The sequence below is a fragment of the Anomaloglossus baeobatrachus genome, chromosome 9 (genome assembly GCF_048569485.1).
Source record: "Anomaloglossus baeobatrachus isolate aAnoBae1 chromosome 9, aAnoBae1.hap1, whole genome shotgun sequence".
NCBI classification, from domain to species: Eukaryota; Metazoa; Chordata; class Amphibia; order Anura; family Aromobatidae; genus Anomaloglossus; species Anomaloglossus baeobatrachus.
In genome coordinates, this window is record NC_134361.1 from 81444405 (window position 1) to 81472335 (window position 27931).

Below are 27931 nucleotides of genomic sequence, written 5' to 3' on the forward strand. Positions count from 1 at the left end.
GACTTTGGTGCAACGGCCAGGTCAGTATTCTGTGGCCGTGGGACGGGATCCCTGCGAACCGCCGGCATCCATGGCTCCTCTATTAAAGGGAACCTGTCAGGTCAAAAAAGCGATATAACTTACAAGCAGGAGCCTGTGTGAGCTATTAACCCCTTCCTACCCATCCCTGTGTTGTAATAGTGTGTAATATGAAAGTAATAAAATACGTTTTATTACTTACATATTCCCTATGTAAATGAGCAGGTCTCTAGCCCCATGAGCGTCTGCATACTTTCCATGGTATCACGCCCCTGTGATGTCACCTCTGCTCCTTCAGAATCCCGCGTGCATGCTTACCATTCTCGCCACCTTCTCATCCTGGTGTTTGCTGGTCGGCTTCAGACGCACACTGCACATGCTCAGAAGACTCCTGCGGTTCCGGTCATGCACAGTGCGCATCTGAAGCCGACCAGCAAACACCAGGACGAGAAGGCGGCGAGAATGGTAAGCATTCACATGCGGGATTTTGAAGGAGCAGAGGTGAACGTCGCTCATATAAATCCATGGTATCACGCCCACAGGGGTGTGATGCCATGGTAAGTATGCAAACACCCTCAGGGCGATTCGACGCCCATGGGGCTAGAGACCCTGCTCATTTACATAGGATATATGTAAGTAATAAAACATATTTTATTACTTTCATATTACACAATATTACAACACAGGGATGGGTAGGAAGGGGTTACTAGCTCACACATACTCCTGCTTGTAGGTTAGAACGCTTTTTTGACCTGACAGGTTCCCTTTAAGTAGATATACTAATGAAAAAAGGAGATGCAGATGGCGGTAGATTAGGGGCGGTTCCAGGGATCCATCTCACGGCCACAGAATACTGACCGCTGCACCAGGATCCTGCATATTTATTTGCTCATCTCCATATCCTATGTATAAAAAAAAATATATGTATAATGACATACATCAGACTGATGGAGACTTTTGTGGGCCTGTGTCGGGTGATTGTAGCCTTACTGATACATTTAATATGTATTCCAAGAACATTCCCAACATGTACAGCAAATGTATGGCTCAAACAGAATGTGAACAGAGCCTTATGTATTGGCATCAATATACACACCTAGCAAAAAGGAGGCTGCATGGAAGAAATGGTATCAACTTGGGTTCTCTTTCATTTATAGGTATTTAAAGAAGACTTGAAGGAGCTCAGGTGAGAGTCTCTATGCGCTGAATATTAGAAATTGTAGACTTTGTCATGATAATGGATCAAATTGAAACCAATAAACAGGTGTTACTGCATCTGCTGGCCGGTCACACAAGTTCCCATTCATGGCTGCGGCTGGGGAGTGAGATCAGACTTTCTGGTTGATTAGTCGGGGAGAATGAGGTATCTGCACCCATTGGTATGTGGCGCTCTGTGCCTCTTTTGTGCACTTTTGCAGTATGTATTCATTCCCCTCAAGCACCACCCCAGCATTTTTTTCTAATGCTGGAGTGATGTTTTAAATCTATGTCTTCTGTCTTTTATTCACCCTCTGGCGTCATCTGTTTTCAGAATTACACATGTCAGTCCTGCGATCTGCTGGCTGCTCCAGTGTTTAATATCGCAACTGATTACAACTCTGAGAGTCTCGTTCTGGCTCGCATAGACTTCTATTGAGCACATGTGACTAATGATGGGCGAGCAGTACAATGCTCGGTACTCAAAATGAGTGATAACTATGGTGCTTGGTCAGATGCTCAGACGGGTTCAACGCAATTAACGAGTATAATGGAAGTCAATGATTGGCCAGTTCGGGTACCACCACATGCAGCCAGCCATAAGCAGAGCATTTCCTTGGGGAGGGCAGTGTTTTTTTTTTCATTTTTTTGGACACACTACATCCAAAAACATTGGCTCTCACTGGGTTTAAAACATTCAGAGACTGCAAGTGGCTCTCACTGGGGTGTCTGCTCGCTTGCAGTGAAGCAAGCTGGCGCTTTGTGTTCGATGTGTCATATATGACCAGTGCCGGACTTGCTGCCGGAGAAACAGCCACTAATACCAGTCCTGGCTGTGGTTACCTGCATTGAACTTTGGAGCTCTCACCTGAGCTCCGGAGTGCAGCCTGGACTGAACTCAGGGTTTGCCGGATTGAACTGCGAGTGTCGACTGATTCCCCGACAATTGGAGATAAGTTCATGACAGCTGCAGACAGGCCGGGCTGAACTCCGGAGCTCAGGTGACAGCTTCGGAGTTCAGCCCGGCCTGTCCACAGCTGTCATGAACTGAACCGCAATCGCCGGGGAATCAGTCGGTGCTTGCAGTTCAGTCCTGCAAACTCTGAGGAGTTCAGTCCAGGCTGCTCCGAAGCTCAGGTGAGAGCTCCAAAGTTCAATGCAGGTAATTGCAGCCAGGACTGGTATCACTGGAGGTTCCTCCGTTAGCCAGTCCAACACTGTATATGACACATCTGAACTCCCGCAATACTCGGTCAAGTACCGGAGCACCCTAATGCTCGATTGAGTGAGTGCCAAGCTCACTCTTCCATCATTACTTGTGATGTAACTTCTGACTTCCAGCCACTCAGAAGTTATTGACACAAGATGGCGCTGTGGGACCGGAGCCGCACTGAAAAAGCTGAAGACGTTGGAGGTTAAGTATAAGGCAGGGGGCAGGTGACTTTAGGTTAAAAGCACCACTCCAATACTGAAAAATAAACCCCGCTGCAGTGGTGCTATGAGCATTGCTGAATGGGTGTGTGGGTGACCTGCAGATTGCCGCAGTCACTATGAAAGCTATTTGTTCTGCTGCTTAGTAAGTGGCAGAGGCAAATGATAAGTCATAACAATGAACTCCTTTCCCTAAATGCACCCACCATCAGAGTCCTAGCGCTGCAACAACAGAAAACAGACCCCTGCATTCAGCATTGCTGCTTCTTTATTACTTCTACAGTTTAAAACAAAATGTCATTAGCCTTCTGTCACTGAGCTCTAAGCTCAGATCTGTTAGATACTAACGGTTCTTTCTCCCTGTAGGATCCCAGAAGATTTTATAGAGGACTTTGCTAATGTTGTGTATGGAAGCAGGTGAGTGTCACCATACAATGATCAGAGTGCAGTTTTCTTTTTTTATATCATTATAAACCTCTCCGTTAATTACTGGCAATACGACAGCTCCATTATATAAAAGGGCTGGATCACAAAGCAGTTTACTAAGACAGGTTCCTTAGTTGAGTTCCACCCTTTCTTGTGAACACGCCATCTACTAATAACCGAGGTCTCTACTACAGTTTGTATCCATTAGCAGAATACAGGCTGTCTTTATTTTTAATGTTCACCCAATCTTCCTGCAGGCGGCCCGTTCTTGAAGACACCGCTTTGAAACAAAGCGTTAGATTGCCAACCGTGGAGGATATGAGATGGAGAGTTGATGTTGCAATTTCCACCAGGTAGTCATGCACTTTATTAATATGTGATGCCTTTATTTAGAAAAATATCCGACAACATTGCTGGTGCTAGTTATCGGCATCGGATACTGCTGACAGAAGATATGAGGGGCTGCTGATAAGTCTTTGGCTTTACCCAGAAAGAAACGAGATAGGATGAAGAAGGCCTACATTTATTCCACATACTCTCCACTGATGACAACACACTTCTTACATCGGTATTCCAAGTTCTGTAAGCCTAGCAAAAAGGATTTCAGTTGTGCCTCAAACCATAAATCCATAGCAGCCATGGCATCAGAAATGGTGAGAAATTTGGTACACTTGAGGTGTTTTTTCAGGTTTGAAAACAGATGATAGTTGGAGGGAGCTAGATCTGGTGAATAAGGGGGGGGGGGGGTCAACCAGCTGGAAGCTCAGCTCTGCCAGTTTTGCCGTGGTTGCTTGTGCAGTGTGAGCGGAGGCGTTGTCTTGCAGGAACAAGATTCCTTTGGACTGCTTTCCGCGCATTTTGGCCTTCAGAGCTGCCTTCAATTGGTCCAAAATGTAATACCTTGCATTGATGGTGGAACCCTTTTGAAGGTAGTCCACTAACAGCATGGCCTCCTTATCCCAGAACACAGACGCCATCACCTTAGTGGCTGATTTTTGCACCCTGAACTTCTTTGGACGAGGAGAACCCCTGTGCTTCCACTCTTTTGACTGCTCCTTGTCTTCAGGGTCATACAAATACATCTAAGTCTCATCCATAGTGACCAGTCGATGCAAGAAGTTCTTATTAGTCCAGAGACGCTGACAAATGGACCGGGAAGTTGTCACTCGCATGCTTCTCTGATCTGTTGTCAAACATTTGGGACCCACTTTGAAGATAGCATCATCATGTCCAAATGTTCATGGATAATGACACAAACACGTTCAGGGGAAATCCCCATGATGTCTGCTATTGCTTTAACTGAAATTCATCCATTCTCCAGTGTGAGGTTGTGCACAGCATCGACGATCTCCGGAACAACCACACCGGGCATCCAGGACGTTCCTCATCATTGGTGCTTAAGTGGCCCGTTTAAATTTGGCAACCCAGTTCTTATATCCCTCCTCTGTTCTCAGTTGCTGTGAATATCGCATTGGACTCCGGAATTTTGTATTCCCGCGTGTCTAGAACACTGTTGCCATAAGAAACCAACACAAAATTTTGAGAACATATATTAGACACATAAGGCTTTCATGTGAGGTAACATTTGTTACCATAGAAACAAAAAAGATCACAAAGCCAAAGACTTATCAGCAACCCCTCGTAGAGCAGTTGTACAAGGTGAGGATGGCTTTAGTGGTTACCCAAACAGATGTGCTGCTGTTTGTGGGAGAAAATAGCCAAATGTTTCTAACCCTGTATGATTTGTATTTTAATAATAAAATTTACTAAGTGGGTAGAGTGATGAAGGCACATTTGGGGTTAATTTTATTATCATTAGTTGTTTTTTTAAGGTTTCTTGGAAATGTTTGAACCATTAGGCTTTTATAGAACCTGTTTCACTGTACATAGGGGTGCTGTGGACACATTTAGTTTGCCAGTAGGATGATAGTGTTTTTTTTGTTTTTTTTTTATTTTCGAGACTGGGGGAATGGATCCAGGAACGGATGATGTGGGATTATGGGAAATGCATTGATGGGTATATACATTTGTTTGGGGGGCAACTTAGTTCTAGCACGTCTTAGCTTACAAAGATTTTGAAAAAAATCAAAGGGGGCAAAATTAGTGGCATCTATTTTGATGCCAGGGGCTGCTCCATTTTTTTTTTTTTTTTTTTTTTGCCCATTTACGATTTGAACCAATTTTACAATGTTAAAAAATCTTGATGTTCTCAGCTCTCTGTCCCGGGCGCTGCAGCCATCCATTCTAATGCAGATGAAGCTCTCCAATGGAGAGTCCCATCGTTTTGAGGTAAGTTACCTATAAAAAAAAAGACAAAACATATATATGTATATATACACACATCTATTTGCCTGCTACATCTATAATAATAAGCTGGATACCTTATCAATACAGAGTAACCCACAATCAAGATACAACACAGCAGTATGGGTATAGGAGAAAGCAAAACATAAATAACACTCCTAAAACATAACTTTTAATATTATGAAACCTAAAAGAGACCACCGGTCACACAAAATCGTGATCATAAAAACAGTCACATGTCCACTGGGTCACAAAACTCAAGCATGCCCAATAACATGTGAGGCACAGACAAAACAATTTCCAAGAGGCTACTGAACCATATAGTAATTTCTATAGCACTCTATAATGTATTCCACGGTATCTTCTTTTGGGGAATCGCCCCTTAAACCGAAAACTGGGATTTTTTCAGAGGAAAAAAATTAAAGTGAAAAATCAGTGAGAAAAATACATACGTCATTTATGACCATCAGACACCACTTACCGTATTTTTCGGACTATACGACGCACCGGAACATAAGACGCACCCTGATTTTAGAGAAGGAAAGTAGGAAAATAAAATTTTAAGCAAAAAATGTGGTCATAACACACTGTTATGGGCGCGAGGATCTGCTGCTGACACTGTTATGGGGGTAATGTCCCCTAATTCTCTACTAAGGTCCCCCATCCTGGTAATGATCCTCCTGCCTTGTATATATATGTCCCTCATCCTGGTATAGCTCCCATCCTGCTATATACTGACATCCTGGTATGTGCTCCCATCCTGCTATATACCCCATCCTGGCATATGGCCACATCCTGCTATATACCCCATCCTGGTGTATGGCTGCATCCTGCTATATACCCCATCTTGGTGTATGGCCGCATCCTGCTATATACCCCCATCCTGGTATGTGCTCCCATCCTGCTATATACTCCCATCCTGCTCATAATATACCCCCATCCTGGTATATAATAATATAATAATAATATTTATTCATTTATATAGCGCTATTAATTCCATAGCACTTTACATACATTGACAACACTGTCCCCATTGGGCCTCACAATCTAAGGTCCCTATCTGTATGTTTTTGGAGTGTGGGAGGAAACCGGAGAACCCGGAGGAAACCCATGCAAACACAGGGAGAACGTACAAACTCCTTACAGATGGTGTCCTTGGTGGGAATTGAACCCAGGACCCCAGTGCGGCAAGACTGCAGTGCTAACCACTGAGCCACCATGCCGCCCATATATGCCATCATCTTGCTATATACCCCTATCCTGCTATATGGCCGCATCCTGTGGCACACAAAAAAAAAAATTAAACGTTTATGCTCACCTTTCCTCACTCCACACAGCATCGCTCCTCCTCCTGTCCGTGCCGGCAGCAGCACCGCTGACCTGTGTGGAGCCGGCCACGATCCCTGCAGCACCGCAATGTCGTCCTGTCTGTGCCGGCCGCGGCTGCATGTTGACACGTGCGCACAGCGATGACGTCATCGCTGTGAGCACCACTAGTCTCCACACACAGCCGCGGCCGGCACAGACAGGAGGATGAGCGATGATGCAGGGATCGTGGCCGGTGAGTGTACTGATTCACTGCACCCTGCGGTGATGATGCGTGGGGAGCAGTGAATACAGCCGCACATGATCACTCCAGGCTGTAGTTGCCAGGGGTGATCATGCGGACCGGCTGTTTACTATGCACGCATCCCCTGTCCATCATCCCGCCCACCTGTCAGCGCCGGCTTCAGCGCTGAGAGATGATGGGCGTGCATATGAAATGAGCGGGCCCACGTGGTCACACTGCTGCAGCCTGCTCATGCCCCCGATGACCCACGCCACCGCAGCACCCTCATTCCCTGCAGCCATGCCCTACATTCAGAGACTATAAGACGCACCCACCACTTTCCCCAAACATTTGGGGGGAAAAAAAGTGTGTCTTATAGTCCGAAAAATACAGTATAAATATGATAGTCTGTTTTATTCACATCATGGTCGACCGTTCAAACAGAGGGGGCAGGTGGTGACCATTCAAGTGAAGGGTCGACCATGATGTGAATGTCCTGTACTACGAATCGGTAGATAAATCAACAACTGGGTGAGATATTTCTATATCATAAAACAGACTATCATATTTATAAGTGGTGTCTGATGGTCATAAATGATGTATGTATTTTTCTCACTGATTTCTCACTTTAATTTTTTCCTCTGAAAAAATCCCGGTTTTGTGTTTAAGGGGCGATTTCCAGAAGAGATACCGTGGAATACATTCTAGAGTGCTATAGAAATTACTATATGGTTGAGTAGCCTCTTGGAAGTTGTCTTGTCTGTGCCTCACATGTTATTGGGCATGCTTGAGTTTTGTGACCCAGTGGACATGTGACTGTTTTTATGATCCCGATTTTGTGTGACCGGTGGTCTCTTTTAGGTTTCACAATATTAAAAGTTATGTTTTAGGAGTGTTATTTATGTTTTGCTTTCTCCTGCTACATCTATACATGTATGTAAAGTCCTATACGTTCAGTTCAGTATAAGGCTTACATTACTTCCCCCGTCTGTGTCATCTGCCGTTTCCAGCGCTGCTCCAGTTCTCTCCTGCATCGTGTGACCAGCCGGCTCACACACTGTCTTTTGTGTGGACCAGATATCACTTCCTCACTGTATGAATGTAAGACGTAGAACAAGGTTCCCATTGGTTTGCATTAAAGGGAACCTGTCACCAGTTTTTTGCCCTATAAGCTGTGGCCACCACCAGTGGGCTCTTATATGCAGTATTCTAACATGCTGTATGTAAGAGCCCAGGCCGCTGCGTAGAACATAAACACTTTATAATACTCAACTAGAAGGTCGCTCCGCTGCACAACGGTCGGATGGGTGGCAGGGCTGTGGAGTCGGAGTCGGAGTCGTGGAGTCGGAGTCGGAGTCGGAGCTCATTTTGGTGGAGTCGGAGTCGGAGTTGGAGTCGGTATAAAATGCACCGACTCCGACTCCTAAAATATATAATAAATTGGGGACAGGAGTGCAATGCAGAATGTGCTGAATATTTTACTAAATAATAACATTTAGTATAATGCTTATATTTAAGTGAAAAATTTATTGTAGTATAATGTGAACATCAGACATTTAATTGTTTTTATGATACAATAATCAAGATATTTGGATAGAACATAAAATATTTATTGGATACAACTTTAGAACACAAAAAACTAATAAATTGTAAATATGTAATATTATATATATATACACAGTGTATATACACACACAAGATATATATGTAATCTACTGTATATTACATAGTGTATTACATATTTACAATTTATTACAGTTTTTTGTGTTCTAAAGTTGTATCCAATAAATATATTTTATGTTCTATCCAAATATCTTGATTATTGTATCATAAAAATTATTAAATGTCTAATGTTCACATACACATATTCATGTACTACAATAAATTTTTCACCTAACTATAAGCAATATATGTAGGAGTCGGAGTCGGAGTCGGAGTCGGAGTCGGAGTCGGAGTCGGAGTCGGAGTCGGAGTCGGAGTCGGAGTCGGAGTCGGAGTCGGAGTCGGAGTCGGAGTCGGAGTCGGAGTCGGAGTCGGAGTCGGAGTCGGAGTCGGAGTCGGAGTCGGAGTCGGAGTCGGAGTCGGAGTCGGAGTCGGAGCCGGAGCCGGAGCCGGAGCCGGAGCCGGAGCCGGAGCCGGTGCAAGAGAATTTGAGGAGTTGGAGTCGGAGTCGGAGTCGAAGGTTTGGCTTACCGACTCCACAGCCCTGATGGGTGGAGACGTTCTCCGGTGCTGGCGCCTCCTCTTTCGGCCATCTTGGTCTTCCTTATTCTGAAGCCGCGGTGCATGATGCGTCCTACGTCATACACACTCGCCAGCGTTGAGGTCCTGTGCAGGTGCACTTTGATCTGCCCTACTCAGGGCAGATCAAAGTATTGTAGTACGTCTGCACGGGACTGGTGAGTGTGTATGACGTAGACGCGTCATGCACCGCGGCTTCAGAAAAAGGAAGACCAAGATGGCCGAAAGGGGAGGTGCCGGTCTCGGCGAACGGCGTCACCCATCTGACTGTTGTGCACCGAAGCGACCTCCTAGGTGAGTATTATAAAGTGATTTTTACGTTCTACACAGTGGCCTGGGCTCTTATATACAACATGTTAGAATACAGTATATAAGAGCCCAGTGGTGGTGGCCGCCGCTTATAGGGCAAAAAACTGGTGACAGGTTCCCTTTAAGAAAGTAGCTAATGGTCCACTGAGTGAGCCGGCAAGTACATGCTGCGGTCACCTGATGGAGGAGAGGGTCAGAGCGGGGCTGGAAACAGAAGAAAGCCACGATGGGTAAGTACTTCAATACTAGCACTAAATATTCATTACTGATAACTAACAGATGGGAAAATTTAAAAAACCCTCTGGGGTGGTCCTTTATTTAGAGTGACTGTATATGCTCAGTGTGCAGATTACTGGCTGCTTCTCTCTGGTCATCGTTACGATCAGAAGCTGTGAGAAAATTGGTTTTGTAGGATTGCGAACGTCAGTCAGTGAGGACACACTGACTATGTGATACTCATGAGGAAGCTCAGTAATTATCAAGGCGAGGTCCACATTCTGGAATACTCTGCATCAGTTTTGTTCTTTGACCAAACAAATAGTCTGTCTGATACGGGTCTGTTGCATAACTGACACAATCACACCCAGAGAGGCCCCAATGATTGTTATGGGATCCGTCTGGTTTCTGTTATGTCAGGTTTTCTTAATTGGGGGGGATGATCTGTATACTGCATTTTTTTTTTCGAGTTCTAATAATGGAAACCCTAATATTAGCAAACATGGCGATATATCAGATTGGGCCCTTCTGCATCTATTTGTATTCGTTCTGTAACTGATCCATTTTGGACATTAATTCTGTTTCTGTTCCTAAAATGAAACCGACAAATCCAATTCCTGAGCACAGATGTGAACCTCGCCTTACTCTGTGTTCTCACATCATGGTTATGGTGCGGGTAAAGCTGCGGCAGCATGCTAACCTGCAGCAGTCGCACCGCTTTGTATGGAGTTGTGACGTGCAGCCTCTTTCAGCGGTTACATCTGGCCTCCGCCAGATCTAAAAACCGCTCATGACCTTTCCTGGGGATAGGCCATCAGTATCATTAGAGCAGACAACCCCTCTAGCCCCTTAGTCCTTCCTGGAGTCGGTGTGTGTGAAGCGGGCTCAGGATCTGCACGTAAGAGCTGTGACCGGACCTCTGATCGAAGCGGTTTGACCATAAAGATGCCACTGACAGTAATGTATAAGTAATCTAAGAAAATGACTGATGACACATCCTACCTTTCTTTATCGTTCCTATGGGAGACCCAGACCATGGGGTGTATAGCTACTGCCTCCGGAGGACACACAAAGTTACTACACTCAAAACGTGTAGCTCCTCCCTCCTAGCATATACACCCCCTGCTAGCCAGACCTAGCCAGTTTCATGCTTTGTGTCAGGAGGATCACACACACACATGCATCCTTTTTTGCTTTTTCATTTTTTCTACAGATTTGGAAGAAAAGCGGGTCCACTGGACCCCCGGCATGTCCCTTCACACCCCCCTGGCGGCGGTGCTGTTAAGGTTGATTCAGGGCAAGAGCCCTTCATGCCGCGCTCCTTCACCATCCCTTAGGGGCTCTGGCTTGAAGTTAGAGCCAACACGGTTCTCACTGCCTTGCAGGAGACCGGCCTCCATCCGCAGCCCTTTGGCAGGACCCTGCTGGACGGAGCACTGGACCCCCACCCCACCAGGGACTGGACCCTGCGTCTCAAAGCTAAGTATAGAGACGTTATTCAGAGGGTCCTTCTGCAATGTGGGGCACTTTATTGGGGGGACAGTGATTGACTTTGATAATGCTGCTTTTACTGTGTTTCCGGCCGGTTCCACGGTTTTTACTGTGTACCGCGCCGATGATGCCTGATTTTCGGCCGCATGCATAACTCTAGGCCCTGGCTTCAGCCGCGGCCTAGTTTCGCTTCATTCCCCTGCATGTCAGTCATGCAGGGGGGACGCTGCAGCGCCGCCCAACCGCCGCTCTGCACAGGGGAGGACACTCCTTGTTGGGAGATGATTCCCTCCCCTGTACATCTTCTTAGCCCTCCGATTCCCGCTCCTGGGTTAACCCCAGCCCTCCCCCTCACTCTAGCGCCATTTTCTCAGCGTTCTTAGTACGCTGATCGGCGCTGGCTGCTCTGCAGTGCAGAGGGAGTGGATATCTGGCTGGGGGTCCAGGCTTGGAACCTGGGGGGGCACTCACGATAGCGGCCTGATAAGTCACAACCTCTGGTTGTGCACTTTTTATACACTATCAGGGCATTCTGAAGGAGTTAATTCTTTATTTTAGAACCTCCTCCTCAGCAGCATGTCTCACTAGGAGCAAAGCTCCAAGGCTGTACACTACATGCTCTGCATGTAAGCTTATATTGCCTGAACCGGCCCATACTGTAATGGTTCTTATGTGGTGGTGCCTCAGCCTGGAGTCGCCCCAGGCTGAACCCCACCTCTGCAGCAGGTCTCACAGAGCGAGGCTGCAGGCTGTTTTTATTATCCACTGCTGGTGGGCTCGTACGGCGAGCTCATAACCACTGTGGCCCCTCAGCTTGGAGGCTCATTCATGGTCCCTCCAGCTGCTCCGGGTTCGGTGGCTGACCCCTGGGGGAATCTTTTTTCCAGGGGTCGGCTGTCCCGGCATCTGCTGAGCATGCAACCCCCTTCTCAGGGCGTTTTCTGCTTGCTCAGCAAAGCTCACAGACCCCGTCCTCCTGACAGGGAGACGCAGGGTCCCCTGTCCTCCCCGTCCCGCAGCTCCGATACGAGCTGACTCACTGGACGAGGAGGATGTCTCTATCAGGGGCTCGGACGCTGCTTTAGGTACTTTGATCCGTCCGTAGGTGACGCGGATGCGAATGATTGGATTGCGTCCATTATACTTGTATTGGACCTCCATCCGCCTGTATCAGGGGAGTATTCCCCGCTGGCAAAAGGCATCAGTATACCTTTAAGGAGTGTGTTCCTTAACCACTCCAGTTTTCAGGCCGCTGCGTCCAAGCCCGCAGCCTGTCCTGCAGATCCCACAGCGGGGTTCTGCTGCCTGTCTCCCCCTTCCATCAGAGGTGGTCAAGGAGTGTACTCATTCGCCAAGGGTGGCCACTCCGGTGTCTAGACTTTCAGCCCGGATAGTTGTATCAGTGGCTGACGGCACCTCTATAAGGATCCCACGGTACATTAATTTTGTACTGGACCTCAATCCGCCGGAGTTACCTTATCTAGGTGAACACAACGTGTGTTCCTTAAACCACTCCAGTTTTCAGCAGGGCTGTGGAGTCGGTAAGCCAAACCTTCGACTCCGACTCCGACTCCTCAAATTCTCTTGCACCGACTCCGGCTCCGACTCCGACTCCGACTCCGGCTCCGACTCCGACTCCTACATATATTGCTTATAGTTAGGTGAAAAATTTATTGTAGTACATGAATATGTGTATGTGAACATTAGACATTTAATAATTTTTATGATACAATAATCAAGATATTTGGATAGAACATAAAATATATTTATTGGATACAACTTTAGAACACAAAAAACTGTAATAAATTGTAAATAAAATGTAATATACAGTAGATTACATATATATCTTGTGTGTGTATATACACTGTGTATATATATATATATAATATTACATATTTACAATTTATTAGTTTTTTGTGTTCTAAAGTTGTGTCCAATAAATATTTTATGTTCTATCCAAATATCTTGATTATTGTATCATAAAAACAATTAAATGTCTGATGTTCACATTATACTACAATAAATTTTTCACTTAAATATAAGCATTATACTAAATGTTATTATTTAGTAAAATATTCAGCACATTCTGCATTGCACTCCTGTCCCCAATTTATTATATATTTTAGGAGTCGGAGTCGGTGCATTTTATACCGACTCCAACTCCGACTCCGACTCCACCAAAATGAGCTCCGACTCCGACTCCACGACTCCGACTCCGACTCCACAGCCCTGGTTTTCAGGCCCCTGTGACCAGCCCAGGGTCCGCTCTGACAGTCGCTTCCCATGAAGCGTGATTCTGAGGACTGTGTTTCCCCTGTCCACCAATGGTGGTCAAGAGGTGGGCTCATTCACCTCAGGTGGCTCAGCCCGGACCGTTATGTCAGTGGCTGATGGCTCCTCAGAGGAGATGCATTCCCTCACAGGGACTCTATGCCCAAGACGGTTGCCTGAACTTCCAGACTTCAGTCTTTTCATCCTCTGCCAAGTCTGCCATGCTGGACACCGCACGGCGGTGGTCTTGGCTACTTTCCTCGCTATCCGCAGGCTCCTGTGGCTTCGGAAATGGAAGGCAGAGGCCTCTATAGAGGGTCCTTACTGGGCTCCCCTTTGGTGGGACCAGTCTCTTCAGAACCAACTAGATGAAATTTAGGAAGCTCTCGGCGAGGAGAGTTCTTCCTTGCCACAAACCTAAACCAGGGAACCTGTCCAGGGCAGGAATCAGTTGAGGTTTCGGTGGTTTCCGTTCCTCCATCTGATCGTCCTCTAGCTCGGCCTAGGTTCATAGAACCAATTGGCTTGAAGCTGCGTCTTTAGAAGACCGCAGGAGATGCTGCCACTTAGTCAGCCTCCTCCGAGCTATCTAGCCGCCAACCTCCTCCTGGTCGGTGGCAGGCTCTCTCCACTTGGCAACGTATGGTTCTAACACGTGTCCGTTCAGTGGGGGCGGGATTATATCTCCCATGGCTACAGGATGGAATTCTGTCCACCCGCCAAACAGATTTTTTCTGTCACCTCCTCCCGGCTCCAAGGCTTCTCACAGGCCGTGCATTTCTTGCAGGCCAATGGAGTAATTGTACCGGTTCCCGACTGGGAACGGTTCTGAGATTTTTGTTTAAATCTATTTCCAGTCCCCGAACAGGGCGGTGCCTTCCGGCCTGGATCTTTAGCTTTTCAAGCATGGTCAGGTGTGGCGTTTTCACATGGAGTCTCAGTCTTGTTCCGTGTGTTTTTTTTCACCGGACCAATCAAGAACCCAAGGAGATTCCCTAGCAGCCATCGGCATCAGAGATGCCTTTCTGCAGGGGTCAATCGCAGGTTCACACCAGCGTTGACTACGTTTTGCCATCAGAGTGGTCCAATTCGTGGCTCTTCCCTTGCGGTTAGCCACGGCCCATCGAGTATTCTCATGGGGCTGCTGTGATTAGGGTCCTGCACCCCTAAGGATTGGCAGTGATCGTTTGCCCTGGACGGCCTTCTTCTCAGGGCTTCATCCAGTGCAGACTCTTAGCAGAGTACTTCGCTTACTCTCGCCACTCTAACCTATTCGGGTGGCTTGTCATTCTGTTCAAGTCCACTCTGACTTCGAACCAGAGGTTCTCAGGGACGCAATTCGAGACTCTGTCGGCTCTTGTGAAGCCGGTCTTAGTCGATCAGTAGTCCCTCCGCTGGCGGTCGACGTCGTTCTATCAGACACCAAATACAGGTGCTGGTCAGACGGTGGCGTCAATGGAAGCGATTCCTTGCCCGCCTGCGTCCTCTGAGACTGGATGTTTTCCGCTGTACACGCGAACTCCCTCCTTCCACGGTGTGGTGGCTTTGCCACTGACCGGGGGCTTGTTTGCAGTGGTGGTTTCGGCCACTCTGTCTCAGGGACGCTCCTTCCTGGCCCCGTCCCGGGTGATCCTCACCAGGGTGCTGGTCTTTCCGCCTTGGGAGCAGTATATCTCCACCGCGGAGCGCAGGGCGCTTGGACTCTGTCCGAATCAGCCCTCTAGATCAATGGGCTGGAAATCAGAGCTGTATTCTAGCTCTCTAAGCCTTCACCATCTGTTGGCGGCTAGGCACATTCGAGTTCAGTCGGATAACGTGACAGCGTTTTCCTACGTCAACTTCCAGGGCGGGACACTCAGCCGCCTGGCAATCTTGGCGCCTCAACATTCTTCAGTGGACAAGGGACTCCTAGTCCACCGTATCCGCAGCCCACATCCTAGATGTCAAAACTGCGAGGCAGACTATTTCAGCTGTCCAACCGTGGTCCACAATCCTCAGGTTTTGCAGTAGACACACTGGTTCATGTTTGATCCAGCTTCGCCTCTACCTCTTGCCCAGAGGCCTGCGCAAGATCAGTAAAAAAAAAAAAAAAAAAAGGGGACGTCGGGTCATTCTCTTACTCCAGAATGCCCCAGGCAGGCTTGGTATCCTGACCTGCTCCTTCTGTCCGTTGGGTTGCCATGGCATCTTCCGGACCGTCCAGACCTTTTCTCAAAGGTCCGTTTTTTTCCGTCAGAATTCTGCATTCTCAGATTGACGGCGTAGCTATTGAGTCCTGGAGCTTAGCGACTTCTGGTATCCTTCCTGAAGTCATCTCCGCTATGACTCGAGCTCCAAGGTGTCCTTGGACCTTTTTAGCCTTGCCGACCCTCCTGTCCCTTCCACAGTCCGGTCTACAGCTAGGACTATCCCTCAATAACGGACAGGTCTCGGCTCTGTCAGTATGTGCCAGCGGCGTATCGTCCGGCTGGCTCCGGTGCGCTCCTTTTGAGGGCGCGTTTCACATCATTCCGCCTTTCCGGCGGCCTATGGAACCCTGGGACCTTTATCCGGTCCTCCCGGTTCCCGGAAACCCCCCTTTGCGCCTCTTAGGGAGGTTTCTTTGTTTCATCTTTCACAGAAAATAGTCTTTCTAGTGGCTATAATTTCCCTCCAGGGAGTTCTGGCTGCACTCTGAGTCACCCCCTTCTTTGGTCTTTTGCATCAAGATAAGGTGGTCTCCGTCCGACTCCGGACTTTTTTCCCTAAGGTGGTTACTGCTTCCACCTTATCCGGGGCAATTTTTCTGCCTTCCTTTTGTCCGGCTCCTGTTCATCGCTTTGAGGAAGCGTTGCATCTCCTGGATCTGGTGCGGGCGCCCCGGATCTATGTGTCTCGCACCGCCGTTATTAGGCGGTGCACCTCTCTCTCTGATACTGACTGCTAGTCAGCGTAGCGGTCTCGGTATCTAAGCCGACCCTGGTTCGTTGGCTTAGGTCGGCCATTTCCGAGGCCTACAAGGTACTCAAGTGCCTTCCCCGCCGGGGATCAGAGCACATTTGATCAGACCGGTCCGTGCCTTTTGGGCTTTCAGGCACCAGGCTACGGCTCAGTAGGTCTGTCAGACTGCAGCTCGAATTAGTCTGCGTACTTTTTCGAAGCTCTATCCAAGGCATGCTCTTGCTTTGGCAGACGCGGGCTTGGGCTGACGCATCTTTCAGGCGTCTGTCGCCCATTTGTGAAGTTGGGTTTTCCTGCTTCTCAGTTGTCTGTTTATTCCCACACATGGACTGCTTTAGGACGTCCCATGGTCTGGGTCTCCCATAGGAACGATAAAGAAAAAGAGAATTTTGTTACTTACCGTAAATTCTTTTTCTTATAGTTCCGTCATGGGAGACCCAGCACCCTCCCTATTGCCTGTTGGCAGGTTTCTTGTTCCTTGTGTCTTCACCAGCTGTTATTGTTGTAGACAGAGATCCCGGTTCTTCCGGATTTTCCTCTGTCTCTTCTTGTGGGTGGATGTCCTCCTTCAGCTTTTGCACTAAACTGGCTAGGTCTGGCTAGCAGGGGGTGTATATGCTAGGAGGGAGGAGCTACACGTTTTGAGTGTAGTAACTTTGTGTGTCCTCCGGAGGCAGTAGCTATACACCCCATGGTCTGGGTCTCCCATGACGGAACTATAAGAAAAAGAATTTACGGTAAGTAACAAAATTCTCTTTTTTCTAATGTGAACAGGTGCAAACTGAACGTGAAACCTAATAAGGAAAAGGAGACATTTGCACTCTATAGTGCTAAGATATGTGGAACAATGAATATGAGAAGATAGACATGTATTACTGCTATGGAAAACATGTAAAAATTGAGATACTTAGCACACACAAATGGCCGGTTTTATGTGAGCCCAACAGCCAACAGTAAGGCGACCTCTTTTTGTTGGGTCCCTATCAAACTAATGTCTTTCTTTGGGTTAAAAAACCTCCAATTTATGGGCGGACAGGAACCTGCAAATGGAGAATTAAAATTGCCTAAGGCTGAAGAGCAGGAGTCTTTTTCTTAGATTACAGGGTCATGCCTTCTCATTGAGCACTCCTGCTCTTCAGCCTCAGGCGATTTTTTTGCTTCTCCATTTTCTGGTTTCTGTTCACTCATAAATTGGAGGGTTTTTATCCCAAAGAGAGGCATTAGTAATAAGAGGTCACTTTGGCTGTTGGGCTCACATAACACTGGCCATTTTTGTATTCTAAGTATCTCAATTTTTACATGTTTTTCATAGCAGTAATGCATGTTTATATTCTCACTAGAAGGTGGCGCGATTCTAACGTATCGGGTAGTCTAGAATGTGTATGTAGGTTAGCAGATTGAATAATAAGGTAATGAATAGACTGGATGGGTTAGGTTTAATTTAGTATTCTTATAATTGTTTATTGGTTTTTAAATGACAAACAACAGAAGGAACAGTTTTAATAGATGAGTCTAATGTTTAATGATGTCCATGGCTTGTAATGAAAGAAGGCCATGAACAGTGTAACATTAAGTAAAAATATGCTGATGCTGTGATGTAGCCCAGTGCTGGTATGTGCCCCCATCGTGGTGCAGCCACCATCCTGACATGTGCCCCCATCCTGCGGGGCAATGTGTGTGGGGAGGCGTAGTGCAGGGGTGGTGGAGCCGAGCGGGTACATGGCGCTGAGGACGTCAGTGCTGGGGACTGCATGGCTGGGGACAGGGGACTATCCAGGTGTGTGTGTGTGTGTGTGTGTGTGTGTGTGTGTGTGTGTGTGTGTTCAGTGTATACATGCGGAGTGCGGGTGGGTGGAGCCGAGTGACGTAATGTGTGCGGGGGACGGAGGTGAGTGGTGGGTATGTGTCGGCTGGGTTACCGGTGACTATTTTTGTGTGTGTGTGTGTGTGTGTGTGTGTGTGTGTGCGCGTGTTTAGTGTATACATGCGGAGGGTGGAGTGGGGGGTGGAGCTGAGTGGGGTAATGTGGGTGGAGGCGAGTGGTGGGTATGTGTCGGCTGGGTTGCCGGTGTGTGCTCCCGGGGGGGCAGCACTAACCGGGGAGTCGGGGCTCCATGTGGGTTAAGAGAAAAGTGTCGAGCGTCGTCCTGTCGGCCCGTAGTTCGGGCTGTTCAGTCAGCTGAGCCGTTGGTCGCAGGCTCTTTAGCGTGCGCGCGGTGTGGCGACGGTTGTCACTGTGATGACGTCATTTTGGAGCAAGACAGACAGAATAAGGCAAATATATATATATATATATATATATATATATATATATATATATATATATATACATACATACAGTTAGGTCCAGAAATTTTTGGACAGTGACACAAGTTTTGTTATTTTAGCTGTTTACAAAAACATGTTCAGAAATACAATTATATATATAATATGGGCTGAAAGTGCACACTCCCAGCTGCAATATGAGAGTTTTCACATCCAAATCGGAGAAAGGGTTTAGGAATCATAGCTCTGTAATGCATAGCCTCCTCTTTTTCAAGGGACCAAAAGTAATTGGACAAGGGACTCTAAGGGCTGCAATTAACTCTGAAGGCGTCTCCCTCGTTAACCTGTAATCAATGAAGTAGTTAAAAGGTCTGGTGTTGATTACAGGTGTGTGGTTTTGCATTTGGAAGCTGTTGCTGTGACCAGACAACATGCGGTCTAAGGAACTCTCAATTGAGGTGAAGCAGAACATCCTGAGGCTGAAAAAATCCATCAGAGAGATAGCAGACATGCTTGGAGTAGCAAAATCAACAGTCGGGTACATTCTGAGAAAAAAGGAATTGACTGGTGAGCTTGGGAACTCAAAAAGGCCTGGGCGTCCACGGATGACAACAGTGGTGGATGATCGCCGCATACTTTCTTTGGTGAAGAAGGAGCCGTTCACAACATCAACTGAAGTCCAGAACACTCTCAGTGAAGTAGGTGTATCTGTCTCTAAGTCAACAGTAAAGAGAAGACTCCATGAAAGTAAATACAAAGGGTTCACATCTAGATGCAAACCATTCATCAATTCCAAAAATAGACAGGCCAGAGTTAAATTTGCTGAAAAACACCTCATGAAGCCAGCTCAGTTCTGGAAAAGTATTCTATGGACAGATGAGACAAAGATCAACCTGTACCAGAATGATGGGAAGAAAAAAGTTTGGAGAAGAAAGGGAACGGCACATGATCCAAGGCACACCACATCCTCTGTAAAACATGGTGGAGGCAACGTGATGGCATGGGCATGCATGGCTTTCAATGGCACTGGGTCACTTGTGTTTATTGATGACATAACAGCAGACAAGAGTAGCCGGATGAATTCTGAAGTGTACCGGGATATACTTTCAGCCCAGATTCAGCCAAATGCCGCAAAGTTGATCGGACGGCGCTTCATAGTACAGATGGACAATGACCCCAAGCATACAGCCAAAGCTACCCAGGAGTTCATGAGTGCAAAAAAGTGGAACATTCTGCAATGGCCAAGTCAATCACCAGATCTTAACCCAATTGAGCATGCATTTCACTTGCTCAATTCCATACTTAAGACGGAAAGACCCACAAACAAGCAAGACCTGAAGGCTGCGGCTGTAAAGGCCTGGCAAAGCATTAAGAAGGAGGAAACCCAGCGTTTGGTGATGTCCATGGGTTCCAGACTTAAGGCAGTGATTGCCTCCAAAGGATTCGCAACAAAATATTGAAAATAAAAATATTTTGTTTGGGTTTGGTTTATTTGTCCAATTACTTTTGACCTCCTAAAATGTGGAGTGTTTGTAAAGAAATGTGTACAATTCCTACAATTTCTATCAGATATTTTTGTTCAAACCTTCAAATTAAACGTTACAATCTGCACTTGAATTCTGTTGTAGAGATTTCATTTCAAATCCAATGTGGTGGCATGCAGAGCCCAACTCGCGAAAATTGTGTCACTGTCCAAATATTTCTGGACCTAACTGTGTATATATATATTTCATTGTTCTACATATCTTGGCACTACAGGGTGTTGTATAAAAGACTGTGATGTGCACTTATGTACATTCAGTCATCTTTTACCTTTACCGCAGCAAGATGCCAATAAGCTACGATTGCAGCTGCGAGCTTTGGTACTCCTGTGAAGCTTAGCCACGGGCTGGGGTTACATAGGAGACCATAGGTTTCACTAAATACTTTACAGTTGCACTATATAGAACAAGATATTAAATAGGCAGACGCAGGTACAAATCCCTGAAACTAAAAAAAAAAAAAAAAAAAAAGAGAGAGAATTTTACTAAACCCACCTCCCTTTTTCCCTTCAGTTTTAAAATAAAGTAATAATGAAAAATAGTATCGTATCTGTACATGTATCAAAATATAACATTAATTGTGAAAACAAAATTGAAACACCAGAATTGCTATGATTGACGCATCTCCCACAAAAATGCAATTAAAATTCATAAACTCATATGTACCCTAAAATTGTGTTGGAAAAAAAACCAAACAAAAACGTGAGCTTTGAAGAAGAACAAAAAAAAAAAAAAAATTGGCTGGTCCTTAAGGGGTTAAGTACATTTCTTCATACTTTTTGTGGGATTTGGGAACAAATCTGTTACACGTCCCCCACAGTTCTGTATGTGCAGCTCTGCCACCTACCTGCTCTTATTTATCTGTAACCCAACAAAAAAAAAATGGGACATAGGATCACAATTGATTCTTTTTGTGAGGTAAAACATTTCTCTGTTTTTTAAAAAATGTTTTACGTTAAGGAATAATTTGTGAGCTGGTGCTGTGATGTCGGTATACTTTATTGCTTCCCACCCTGCCCACGAACTGTGGTATGATCAGACCATGTCCCTGTACGGTCAGACACGGCCATTACACAGTACATAGCAGTGACACATATAAGATCTCAGCACAGGAACATTCTCACCAAGAGAAGTCTTCCTTTATATCATACTGGTAATTTCCTAAAACGATCGTGGGCTGTGTGATTCCATAATAAATCATTAGCTGAATAAATGAAAAATATTTAGGTGGTCTCAGCAATAAAGTAAAACTAACACTGCCTCTTTGGCTGTTTTTGGAATTAAACATTTCAATGTCCCTTCAGATTGCTCCGTCCACATCGCCACTCCCTCCTGTGCACAAAATACAGGGACACTTACAATTTATAAGTTACTAGCTGTACTACCCGGCTTCGCCCGGGTTAATAACTGCTGTTAACAAAATAGAATGTATTAACAAAAATGTATTCTGCACACAAAAACCACAAAACAAATGGATAGAAATGTAATTATAATGTCTGTCTCCCCCTCTGTATATCTCTCTGTCTCTCTCTATCTCTTTGTCTGTCTGTCTTTCTCCGTCTGTCTCAATCTTTCCCTGTCTATCTCTTTCCCTGTGTCTATCTTTGTGTCTCTTTACCTGTCTTTGTCTGTCTCTTTCCCTCTTTCCCTGCCAGTCTGTCTCTTTGTCTGTGTCTGTCTCTTACCCTGTCTGTCTGTTTCTTTCCCTGTCTGTGTCTGTCTCTTTCCCTTGCTGCATTGTGACACGCCAACATTCCATATAAGGGCGTGGCTGCGCATTCTCCTGAAGTTATGGCTGCACTGTGGCTCCCAACTCCATTCGCTTTAATGGAGGCAGGTTTTTTGGTGAATAACTGTAAAGCGCGGGGTTAAAATTTCCCCTCAAAACATAGCCTATGACGCTCTCTGAGTCCAGAAGTGTGAGTGTGCAAACTTTTGTGGCTGTAGCTGCAACTGTGCAGATGCCAATCCCTGACACACACACACACACACACACACACACACACACACACACACACACACACACACAGAGCTTTATATATTAGATTAATTTCACGTTTGTCATTTTCCAGGTTCCAGTTTCTAAATTCCAGGATCTGCGGTACAATGTCGCTCTGCTCTTGAAAGAAATGAATGACCTGGAGAAGAAGAACATTCTGAAAATCCAGGACTGACCACATGTGATATGAACAGCGAGGTGTCCGTGCCATTTCATTCTGTGTGCTACCCAGGTCTTTGGCTGGTTTGATAACTTGATTCCCTATGGAAGCAAAGGTTTTTTTTTTCTTTCTATCTGACCATGCACCACGTCATGTCCAGTCTACAACAAGCAGCCCTGACAGTGTCTATCCACTGTAATGCAGAGCCGTACAGATCACCGTGTGCCCCTGCACAGCCCCCTGTGCACAGCTCCTAGCCATATACATGAGGCCCGGAGTATTCCCTCAATATTTGGAATTTTATCTTGCTCCTGAACGGATCAGTCATGGTCTCCTTTATATGCCAGACTGTCCCCATTCATAGAATATAAGAGTGAAGCTGACTTTACAATGGCTAGTAATCATGAACGGGCGTTCCTAGAAATGCTCATTTCCCAATAATTAGCCAGTGTAAGAAGGCTGCCGATCGCCCGATGAACAAGCAAAATGCTCAATTTTAAGCAGGTGTAAAACCATCTTTCTTGCCAGCACATCATTGTGTGTTAACAGGATATGTGCTGCCGAGAACAATGGCAGCGGCTCGCGGAATGACCACCGATCAGCCAACAAGTATCAAGTCTAATAGTGTAAACCCGCAACTTGGATATGCCTATCCAGAAACTATTGGCACCGGACACATCTGGCAGCCACTTTTCTGTATCCGTGTAATGGGCTGAGCGAAACAATCCTGATTATGAGGTTGTTGAGGAAAGGCAGCTGTTGGCTGATGAGTCGTGTACCCCGCTGGTATCTTATTTTGGGACCATATGTGTATTGCAGTAATTATGGCATCTGAAGACAAGGCACTGCTAGTTTCATTGGCGCAGAGCTCCACAATGCGGAGAATCGCTGTGTGCTACACGTGGTCCACGTCACTTGTGCTATTTGCATCTTTCATCAGAACATATACAATGTGGACATCCTGTGGACATTTAGGCTAAGGCTAGTTTCACACATCCGGCATTTCATTGGATTGCCGGATCCGGCACAATCCAGTACAGTGTAATACAGTACAATGGCATCACGGCAACCTCCGGTCACATGCTGTCATGTGACCGGTGCTTGCCACGATGCCATTGTACTGTATTACACTGTACTGGAGTGTGCTGGATCTGGCAATCCGGTGAAATGCCGGATGTGTGAAACGGGCCTGTGCCATAAGGATAAAATGTGTTTGAGACAATTAAAAGATTTATTCTAAGTGCACAAGACTTGAAGTGTAACATGAGTACCCATGTAAATAAACTAATGTTCTTCATAGCTTTGTAATACATTTTTTTTTAGATGCACTTTTCATTTACTCTTCATTCATAAAAATAAAAACTATTCTATATTATGAAGTGTTTAAAGGGAACTTGTCACCACTTTTTGGCTATAAGCTGTGGCCACCACCACCGGGCTCTTATATACAGCATTCTAACATGCTGTATATAAGAGCCCAGGCCGCTGTGAGAACATAAAAAAAACATTTTATAATACTCCCCTAACGGTCGCGCGGTTGGCCATATGGGTGTCTCCGTTCTCCGATGTCGGCGCCGCCTCTTTTGGCCATCTTCGTCCTCCTTATCTAGCCGCGGTGCATGACGCGTCTACGTCATCCACACTCGCCGGCATTCAGGTCCTGAGCAGGGCAGATCAAAGTATTGCAGTGTGTCGGCGCAGGACTGGCGTGTGTGTATGACATAGACGCGTCATGCACACCGGCTACAGAAGAAGGACGAAGACGGCCGAAAGAGGAGGCACCGGAAGACAGAGACGCCCACATGACTCACCGCACGACCGTTAGGTGAGTGATTTTTATGTTCTCACAGCGGCCTGGGCATGTTAGAATGCTGTATATAAGAGCCCGGTGGTGGTGGCCGCAGCTTATACGCCAAAAAAGTGGTGAGAGGTTCACTTTAAAGATTAATGTTTAGCATCTTTGTATTTACAACATGACTTGGAGACTTAACAAGGGTAACATGCAGAAAATTAAGACGCAGGAATGGAAACTCGATGACCAGATATGACGGGCACACAGGGTGTTTTCACTTTCTAATGTAAAACAAAACTTTTAATATGAAGCATTTAGTCTTTACAAAGTATTAATTTGTGAAACATGCATGATGGATGAAAGTCTCAGACAAATACTGAGCTTAATTGGCTCATACACAGTATGTCTTTTGCAATATATATGCCAATTAAAGGGACATCTATGTCAAAAATTTGGGTGAAGGCAGACCTGGTGTAAAATGCCACAATAACTATTACTTTATTGATGACGCCTGTGTTGCTGCAGAGCTGCCGCCTGATCTTTGCTTACAGGGTTGTAGTGGTCACGTCCGATCAACACATGATCTTTGCTAGTGTCATCTGTGCTGCCAAAGTAGAGGTCATAATGGTATGTGCCCCGATCAGAACCTGCTGTGTCCCAGACGTGGTGGGACCTGACATGCGGGGCCGCGAGTCTCCGCCACAGAAGACCACTGTTTCTCATGCCCACAATCGGGGTTCAGGGTGCTGTGGTCTCTCGCTTGTGTTCTCCCTATGAAGAATGCTTGCGACTCCACAGCAAAGAATTGACATGCTTGCAGCTCGGCAAGCCGCACCGCAAGTCACTTTTCACTGCGGGCCGTACATGCACAGTGGGCACAGGCTTTCTAGAAATCCCATCCACTGTGCTTCTACTGTACAATGCAGCATTTTCTATGCAGCAAAAACAGGCTGCATCCAAAACGCTGGAAACACTGATCGTGGGCACGAGCCTAAGAGTGCTAAAGCCAGTGATAGACTGCGAGCAGCCGAGGCGCCATGTGGGAACGGCAGTGGATAAATACAAGTAACGCTTGTTTTGATTTCCACCATTGAATGTCTTTGCCCCAATTGATCTGATCTCAGTCATTCCTTTACATATAAAATCCAGAATTCAAGGGAAATATCATTTCTGTTTTCAGAGTCACAGATAAAGTGGTGTCTGCACCGTGTAGACAAAGGTACTGGACATATTGTCTAAGATGTCCCTATCCTGGGAGGTGTATGCAGTTTGTGAACTACATCTTATTTTGGCTGCCAACAGCTCCGCTTAGGCCCCCTTCATTCGGTGTATAAACCGCGTATATAAAGAACCAGTGGCGGTTCAGTGTTCTCCATCAGTGTGCCATCCATATTTATCCAGTATGGAAATTCCAAAGCTTCTCCTATACTTTGCAGTGTTACACGTACAGCACATGGAACATACACTGATACATACATGTGCTGTACGTGTTTATCATAGACCTGGCCCTTGTCATCTGTGATACCGGAAAGGAAAACTGACACATGAATATCACCAGAAGTTATAATGGGTACATGTTGTATCTGAAAAAAACGGATACTACCCATACCGGAAACCCTGACCTGTGTAGGGAGCCTTATACAGCATGGAAGGAAGGGCATCGCCGCTGTACCCCTCTGCACATGGCATAACTGTGCATGGCATGAGCTTACCTGTTATTGACATAATATACATCTTTGTGACTCTGTCATATTTTTACAAAATAACATAATGGGTAATAACAAAAAACCTTTTTGTTTAGTTTTTTACACATCTGACCCTTTCTTCAACCTTTCTTTACTAGTGAGACATTGGCATATATTAAAAAGTAGACACAGCAAGGATGACCATACCTGCTCAATACTGAGATGTACATCATTATTTACAGCACTCACATGGCAAGATTTAGCAATGGTAAGATCCTAAAACGCGTTTCATTCTTACAAAACCTCAACCTATGGAACAAGCAGGGTACTAGGGTCCAATACAAATGCGGACCCGGGCTGCCTGGCATGTGCCTCCTGACCTGCTCCTAGATGACTTCCATTTTCAATTAGGTCAATCCATTTACACACGTGGTCAAATTGTGGGTTCCCCTCGTTTAATGAAAGAAAACCCCACAATGGTCACAGAAATAACTTGAATCTGACAAAAGTAATAATAAATAAAATATCTGTAAAAATAAACAAATGAAAGTCAGACATTGCTGCTTTTCAGCTTCTACAGAAATTTTTTAAAAACTAAAACTCATGGAATTTGCCTGGAGAGAATCCTCCTCCTCCTCCGTTAGTTCAGGGCTCATAAAAGGCCACTTCAGACTAGTCCAATGTTTTCCTCATAGCCATTCTTCTGTGTTTTTAGCTGTGTGTTTTGGGTCATTATCCTGTTACAAGACCCATGACCTGTGACTGACACTGGGCAGCACATTCTCTCTAGAATCTTGATAGTCTTGAGATTTCATTATACCCCTGCACAGATTCAAGACCCCCTGTGCCAGATGCAGCAAAGCAGCTCCAGAACATAACAGAGCCTCCTCCATGTTTCACAGTAGGGACAGTGTTCTTTTCTTGATGTGCTCTATTTTTCCGTCTGTGAACATAGAGCTGATGTGCCTTGCCAAAAAGTCAATTTTTGCCTCATCTGTCCATAGGACATTCTCCCAGAAGCTTTGTGGCTTGTCAACATGTAGTTTGGCAAATTCCAGTCTGACTTTTATGAATTTTTTTTCCAACAATGGTGTCCTCCTTGATCATCTCCCATAAAGTTCACTTGAATATTTCGAGATGGGTGGTGACCATGGTGGCCATTGTTAAGTCGGCCATTTTGGATTCAACTTTATTTATTCCAATGGGAAGAGGGTCATGTAGCACATCAAACTTATTGAGAATTGCACAAGAAAAACAATGGTGTGCTTGGTTTTAACGTAACTTTATTCGTTAATTAGTTGTTTATAATTTTATAACCACATAGAAAATGTGTTTAAAGCGCTGCCCTTTTGTGTTGGATTGTCAATGCAACCCTCTTCTCCCACTCTTGACACACTGATAGCAACACCGCAGAGGAAATGCTACCACAGGCCTCCAGCATATCTTGCACTTCTTGTATCTTCACAGCATAGACAATTGCCTTCAGAGGACCCCAAAGATAATAGTCTAAAGGCTGCTTTACACGCAGCGACATTGCTAGCACTGTTGCTAGCGATAGCACCCGCTCCTGTCGTTCGTACGTCACGGCCAAATTGCTGCCCGTGGCAAACAAAATCGCCGGTACGCGTCCCTTGAACTTACCTTCCTAACGACGTCGCTGTGGCCGGTGAACAGCCTCTTTTTTGAGGGGGAGGTTCATTCGGCGTCACAGCGACGTCACACAGCAGGCCAGCAATAGATGCGGAGGGGCGGAGAGCAGCCGCATTATCGACAATCCCACCTCGTTGCCGGAGGACGCAGGTACGCTGTTCGTCATTCCCGGGGTGTCACATGTAGCGATGTGTGCTGCCTCAGGAACGACGAACAACCTGCGTCCAGAACGAGCAGTGATATTTGGAAAATGAACGACGTGTGAACAATCAACGATTTTGTGACTATTTGGGATCGTTAGCGGTCGCACGTACGTGTCACACGCAACGACGTCGCTAACAAGGCCGGATGTGCCTCACGAATTCTGTGACCCCAGCGATGTCGTTGCGTGTAACGAGGCCTTAAGGGAGTCAGATTGGGAGACCTTGGTGGCCATTCAACTGGCC

General features: G+C 46.0%; 1 protein-coding gene across 1 annotated transcript in view; it reads left to right on the plus strand.

Annotated features, from left to right (window-relative positions):
• Positions 1-23402, plus strand: part of COMMD5 (COMM domain containing 5) — a 44474-nt gene extending 21072 nt beyond the window's left edge. The window contains exons 3-7 of the mRNA XM_075322677.1: positions 1176-1204; positions 3013-3063; positions 3330-3425; positions 5286-5361; positions 22272-23402. Of these exons, the coding sequence (XP_075178792.1) occupies positions 1176-1204; positions 3013-3063; positions 3330-3425; positions 5286-5361; positions 22272-22373 (354 nt within the window). The 3' untranslated portion in view covers positions 22374-23402. The remainder of the gene's footprint in view (positions 1-1175; positions 1205-3012; positions 3064-3329; positions 3426-5285; positions 5362-22271) is intronic.
• Positions 23403-27931: the final 4529 nt, after the last annotated feature.